The sequence below is a fragment of the Rosa chinensis genome, chromosome 7, assembly GCF_002994745.2.
Source record: "Rosa chinensis cultivar Old Blush chromosome 7, RchiOBHm-V2, whole genome shotgun sequence".
NCBI classification, from domain to species: domain Eukaryota; kingdom Viridiplantae; phylum Streptophyta; class Magnoliopsida; order Rosales; family Rosaceae; genus Rosa; species Rosa chinensis.
This window is the reverse complement of record NC_037094.1, coordinates 27,899,032-27,906,250: the sequence shown is the minus strand read 5'-3', so window position 1 is coordinate 27,906,250 and position 7,219 is coordinate 27,899,032. Positions and strand designations below refer to the sequence as shown.

General features: G+C 36.6%; 1 protein-coding gene across 1 annotated transcript; it reads left to right on the top strand.

The window, feature by feature from the left end:
* Window positions 1–1,854: 1,854 nt before the first annotated feature.
* On the top strand, window positions 1,855–3,461 carry LOC112179568 (transcription factor MYB39). The gene is made up of 3 exons (XM_024318028.2): window positions 1,855–2,194; window positions 2,285–3,010; window positions 3,250–3,461. The coding sequence occupies exons 1-3, from the start codon at window positions 1,929–1,931 to the stop codon at window positions 3,260–3,262; spliced, it is 1,005 nt and encodes a 334-aa protein (XP_024173796.1). The 5' UTR covers window positions 1,855–1,928; the 3' UTR covers window positions 3,263–3,461.
* Window positions 3,462–7,219: the final 3,758 nt, after the last annotated feature.

The window sequence follows — 7,219 nt, the reverse complement described above, 5'->3', positions numbered from 1 at the left end:
AATTGCAGTATAGTTTCATATTTGACTTCTCCTTTCCGGGAAATTGGACCGGTGTACGTGGATGAGAAAAGAGTTTTCTTGAATCCAAATATGGAGAAGAGGGGAATTCTACACAAACATGATTTTCCAAGTTCCAAGTACTTGTCATTGATGGTTTTTGATGCAATAGAAATATACTGTACTGCAGTTATCACTGTCAATAATTTTCTGATTTCATAGCAATATGGATGTAATTAATCTATTTTATGACAGAAAGTTTCATCACGAATTCTTTCTTTAATTTTGGTGCGCATGTTGATTTTGAATGAATTGAAATTCGTAGCATAGAGTGGTAGATTGGATGGATCAATGCATGCACTTTTGGATGTGTGGAAGATTTGAGGAGAATGTTTGGTAAATGGGTGATCAACCATGCAATGGCAAGATTTGAAAGAGCAGTAGTTGGAGTCTGCTGCATATTTTAGAACAGGATTTGAAATCAATGTATGTTAAACTAGTAAGAACATGACAAATATGATGACCAGTGAGATTAAGTTAGTATATAATGAAATAAATAATTGAAAGCAGCTTAGTTTTATTACCTAGTAATGAGATCTAGCATGACTCAATATCCCTAGAATCCCCTAAAGATGAGGATATATGTAAGAATATAACACTATCACAAGAAGAAAATTAGAAGATGACAAATAGAACCATGCATCATCCTTTTAGACAATCAGGCATTTGAATTCTCAACCATTGAATAATAATTCATCTGCCATGAATAAAAGTGAAAATAGTTATAACTAAACAAAATGTAACATAGCTACATTGTTAGTGCAAATAATTCATCAGGTTTGTAAACTGAAAACAAATTATCTGCCATAAAAACCGATTCTGCATAACTCGACTCGACCATACCTTACTGGTGTGAGAGTTGATAGTCGATCATTTGGATAAGTTTAATGGCACATCAACAATGATCAACTAGTTTGGTACAAGTAAAAAGAAAGAAAGAAAGGCAACAGCAGATTACTAGAAAGAGATAAAGTACAGATCAAAGTACCTAAGTCGATTTGACCTAAGTGCTAGTAGTTATCTCCAAAACTTGTATGTTCATTTGAACTTTGAAGATTTGTTTTGCACCGTGCTCTATGCCTCTACGTCTTTCAACTTCATCAGCTGTTTCTCAAATACCAGGCAGTTTTTTTCTCCTTTAACTAGAATCAGAGCAATAGTGCAAGTTAAAATCCAAGAAAAACATAGAAAAGTATGATACTATTGGGAAATTCCTTGGAAATCTCAAGGTGACATTAAGGCTCCAACACAACAAGAAGATAAACACTACCATTCAGTAGCATCTAAATCCAAATACTTGTTCTCCATTTGGCCAACAACAGCAAATGACAGCACATCTTCTGCATTAGCACACAGTGCATCCTGTGTTACATGTTTGATCTGCTTTTTCTTCGTGTCGCTTACCTTTTAATTTCCCTCTGATAGCAGACAAATCCAGTCCAAACCTTAAACCCTACAGGCACCGCCTTATGGTTCAGGGAGTCTTAAACCCAATGGAAATCTGACCGGTGGCTTAAAAGCAATTTACAAACCTCATCAACCACATTAATATAACTGTCAACATTAGATGAATATTACTACCTAATCCCTGTATTGATAGCAATTTAATTTAAAATGGTTTCTAACTTTCTAGATTGCTTCCTGTCAATCGTCATTGCTTGTTTTTGGGAACCAAGTAATATTTATAATGATAGTGAGAAAAGGAATGAAATGACATCACCATTTGAATAACTTCTTACTTGCACCTATAAAACCCGCAAGTCTCAACAATATGTCCAAACTAATTCTAGAACCGTACTCAACGTACTTCTCTCTCCACAAACACACCACTTTTTCGTCTCCAATTTAGACATTCTTTGTTTCTTACGATAATGGGTAGATCTCCTTGTTGTGATGATCAGAGTGGTTTGAAGAAAGGTCCATGGACAACCGAAGAAGATCAGAAGTTGGTTGATTACATTAACACAAATGGCCATGGAAGCTGGAGAGCTCTCCCCAAGCTTGCAGGCCTCAACAGGTGTGGCAAGAGTTGCAGGTTAAGGTGGACTAATTACCTGAGGCCTGATATCAAGAGAGGTAAATTCTCCGAAGAAGAGGAAAGAGTTATCATCAACCTTCATGCAGTTGTTGGGAACAAGTACGTTTTATTTCTCTCATTCTTTCTTGCAAATAACTTGTATTATTTTATACCAATGAGGCCTAACTCTTAGAGGTGTTTTTCTCTCAGGTGGTCTAAGATTGCTACTCATCTTCCGGGGCGAACTGATAATGAAATCAAGAACTTTTGGAACACTCACCTGAGAAAGAAGCTGCTACAAATGGGACTTGATCCAAACACCCACAAGCCAAGGACAGACCTCAATCACCTTCTGAATCTTTCACAGTTGCTTAGCACGGCGAACGTTGGCAACATGATGACTAGTACTCCTTGGGACAATGCACTGAGGCTACAAGCAAGTGCTGCACAGCTAGCAAAAATGCAATTACTGCAAAATTTATACATGCAGGTTATAAATTCGTCAGTTGCACCTGATATAGACAACAAGACTAGTACTGGTCTTTTTGGTTCTCAGAATATTAACCTCTTTGGAGGGAACTTCAGCGGAGCAAGCACTATGGTCGGAGGTCAAGAATGGAATCCTGATAGCATCCCTGGAGCACCTAATGAGTTAAACACTATTTCCAACTCACTGGAAGGGTTTGAAGGACTGAATAGCAATATTAACACCAACTTGATGAGCAGCTGCTATGATATCCAGAGCTTTAAGAACCAATTTGCTGAATTAGTTTCAGCATCATCTCCTGGGAGTTCCACTACCAATAACCAAATCGAAAGCACGAGTACAGGTGATATTCCAGCTGCAGGTCAGTCATCACCCACCTCCATCTTTGAGGCTTGGGAGAAACTCATGGATGATGATACAAGTGAATCCTACTGGAAAGATATTCTCCAGTAAGTTCATCAATTCAACTCATATCTTTCTCTGATTTTCTTATTTTCACTAATATCTGAACAACTATACTTTTCTTACATTGAAAATATCCCTCTAGCTTGCTAGAGATTCCATTTCTTTATATCGTTCTTGTTCTCTATAATTACTTTTCATCTGGTTAATTATTTCTCTTTAAGTGATTTCCATCAAATGTTGTCCACTTTTTACAAATGTTAATATCTTTCTTTCTGTTTTGCAGATCAATGTCATAACCACATCAAATCTAGCTCCTAGAAGATAGGCCGTATTAATTTGAAGAACTTCTTCCCAACTTCATACAGAAAAATACTGCATTCGTTATTCATTAATAAATATTTGTTTTTTTTTTTTCTTATAAAAAAGTTCTTTGTTTGATGCAGCTGTGTGAAAAGATACCTCCACATTCTTGTAATTAAACTTTGTATTTACAGAAGGCTTTACTTATATTGTACTTCCAGAGACTTGTTTCTAGCTCCAAGCCCTCTAATCTTATAATTAATACGATTTCTTTCGTATATTTAATATGATAATATCAGTTAGCTAGTTAATAAAATAATAATTAATTAAATAAGGCTTTGACCATATTATAGCATGTCAATTCAATTATGTCACTGGAATTTCAAAGTTATTAGACAACATAGGTGTTTCTCCAATCCTGCTGAGTCTCCTAGTGTAACATCAATAAATGAGTGTAAAATAAAGAAAAAGTTAATTGATACCCTATAAATGAGTCTGAAGCACTAAAAGTCAGAATAGTAGTTACATTGTAACCCATTAGGTAAGATTATTTACGTGCAATACAAGCTATTGACTGATGGAGAGAACAATTACCAAGTTCCAACCAAACCACCTAATTAAGTCGAGATCAGCTTCAGAAGTGCAACATTGGGATAATGACTTGGTTAAACATCAAAGAGTTGTAAATCAGTGAAGATCAACACATAAGCAATCCTACCGAATATATAGGCAGCTAGTGTAGAAGCAACATCGGTCTTGTTTAGTTTGTTTTAAGCTAAAATGACAGTATTTACTATCCCCTGTAATCATATTCTCTCACTTGACAAATTTCCCTAATCCTACCAAGTTTTAAGAAACGGGTGATCCAATTGACAATCTTTCACAAGAACCTTTGCCGGACGTTTTCCTTTGTCTGCCGCATTCTCTATGGGGCGGCTTCCTAATGCCTCACTTAACTGCAACGGCTTGCTACAATGCCTGGTAATTTGATCGGTATGCCTGCAGGTGCATACTTGGTACAATGTGCTTCTAACTTTTAGTTATTTTTATTAGCTGAGTAAAAGGGTTAGTTTTATACCAAGCAATGAGTAAATTAAATTAAGTCTAAAAGTGAGGCATTGTACCAAGATTTAGTCGCCGATCTCCGTAATCTGATCAGTAAGGAATTACTGATTTTAGCTATATACGCAGCATCATTTTTTTTAGGACTGTTTTGGTTGGCCTAACAGTGAATACATGTCCTTCATGGTTTACTAGATGAGACTGTTTCAATTTCAAAGGCTTTCAATTGATAATTCAATTATCGAATCTACTTAATTATGTGATGTGTGTGTGTGGATGAGAGAGAGAGAGAGAGACGTGTTTATGAGATAATGAAGAGAATATTGGCACGAGATTTCTATTTATACCTCCAAAATATGTATTTAGACATCCAACTTACTTTTACAAATACTCAATATGCTAATTACACCTCCATTATTTCCCCTCTATGCCCTCAGCCGATAAAGTATAAACAAATGTTACAGTTCTTGGACATCATTCCATAGAATAAGCACCATGAGTTCTACGTACTTCCACTTCATCCCGTTGAAGATTATTGAAATTAGATGACATTAGAATTAAGTTTTATACAGAAATTTAACTCTAGTGAATTTCAACTAAGGGACTAGTAATTTTTTGTTCCACGCAATGGTGTGAAATTCAACCAATAATCTAGAAGAATATATATATGATCTTTGTTGTATTGCAAAACATTAGTTCACCAAAGAAAAGACATAAAAGACATAGTGGGACCACAAAACCATAACACTACAATTGAAAAAAAGTCACATGTATATCAGTGTGAAACCAAATGTTTGCCGGAAATAATGAGCTAAATATAAATACACTTATTAAATTTTGCGTACTTAATTTGTTTTATTTTTTTATAAGAAGCATGATCAGCACTTTATACCTAGGATCCAGTACTAGAGATACCACAAGAAGTTGATTCATGACATTCAGCTTGACAAATACGAACTTTGTTCTTATTTTTACAGCCCATCATTTAAAGAATTCTTTCTGCTTCATTCTCAAATTGATCTTCCTTTCTATTAAACTGATCCACTATCTCAGCTTGAATGGCAATAATCATCAAAAGCTCTATGTGAGGTAGGCCTAATTGTAGTACTGACCCTCAAGGTTACCTCATAAAAAAAATAAAAAAAACCTTTAAGAACTGGACAAAAACAGTAGCTTTGTCCCAATCATTCTCAACTCATGGTCCAATCCTCTTTTTTGACTTGGGACCAACAAATACAAATCATCCTCATCCTCCTCCTCCTCAATGACTTCAAGTTCATCTAAATAGCTTGAATACTTAGCTTCTCTTCAACGATCCTATTAAGGGTCTTAATAAGCTCTAGAGCATTCTCCAACATAATAAATGTTGAATTCTACCTAGTTGAAACATCAAAGACACATATTTTCATATATTCCAGCTTCCCTTTCTCAACACACTTCTTGAAAGCATCCATCTAGAGGTGGCAAACGGGCAAACCTGGCCCATTTAATCAGGGTTCGGTCTGTGTTCGGGCTGGCCCAAGTTGGCCAGTTTCTAAATTGGCTAGGGCTCGGGCTGGCCCATATACTCAAACATCAGATCCAACCTAGCCCACGGCCCAATCCCATAACATGCCGGGCCTAGAGGTGGGTCGTGTCGTACTCGTTTCTTGTCGAAAATTAAAATTAGTTGAGGCCAGTATTATACATATAAGTTGTGACTCATATATTACCGGTTCCACTCTCGAAGTCTCAACTATACACAATCACAATCACAAGCCAAAACTAATTCCTACACTCTTACACTCTATTGATCTTTTTTTTTTCTTTTTTCTTTTTTTGTAAACAAAATAGATAAATAAGTGACAAATGCTCATTGTTTACAAACTAGTCGACTTTATCATTGTTTACAAAGTAATATACTTTCAGCAAAAATGTCTGAAGGGGAATCTAAATTCATACTCAAACATATATTATTATAAAGGAAAAAATTTATATTATAGAAACAGGCCTGATCACGGGCAGCAACATGTCATGCTCGGGTAGTGCCGGGTCTATAACGGGCTCAATTCAAGCCGGGCCAATGGGCTCATATTCTTGGCCCAGCCCGATCCGTTAGAATAAAGTGCTCGAGTCCAACCGGACAGCTTTTAAAAATGTTGAGCTCGTGCCGGGCTCTGGCCCAGCAGCTCGTTTGCCACCTCTACATCCATCCTTGCTGAACTACTCCTAACATACTTCATTGCTTTCTTAACATACTTCATTGCTTTCCTAACTGAACTAACAGATTTAGTTAACATTGTGAATCCTGATCTCACAATGAGATTGAGGATGTGAGCCAAACACCTCACATGCAAGAATTTCCCTCCTATAATAGGCTGTTTCACCCAATTTACCATTTTCTTCCTCACATAATCAATTGCATGCTTATTAGCAAAGGTATCATCAACACTAATAGTCAAAACCCTCTCCATACTGGCCGCATATTCATAGTCAATTGTGTGCTTCTTAGCATAGACATCGAAACCTCTATGTGCGGTAGGCCTAGTTGTACCACTGACCCTCAAGGTTACCTTATAAAAAAAATAAAAAAAAAACTTCAAGAACTAGACAAAAACAGTAGCTTTGTCCCAATCATTCTCAACTAGTGGTCCAATCCTCTTTTTTGACTTGGGACCAACCAATACAAACCATCCTCATCCTCCTCAATGTCTTCAAGTATCATCTATATAGCTTGAATATTTAGCTTCCTTCTCTTCAATGATCCTATCAAGGGACTTCTTAAGCTCTAGAGCAGTCTCCAACTGTTTGCCTCAAAATCGTCTCGGCCAAAATTAGAGGCCGAGAGACTTGCGGTCCAATTGTCCTTCTTGATACGCAGACGTGCCAACTCACGGCCAATTGGCCGAGCG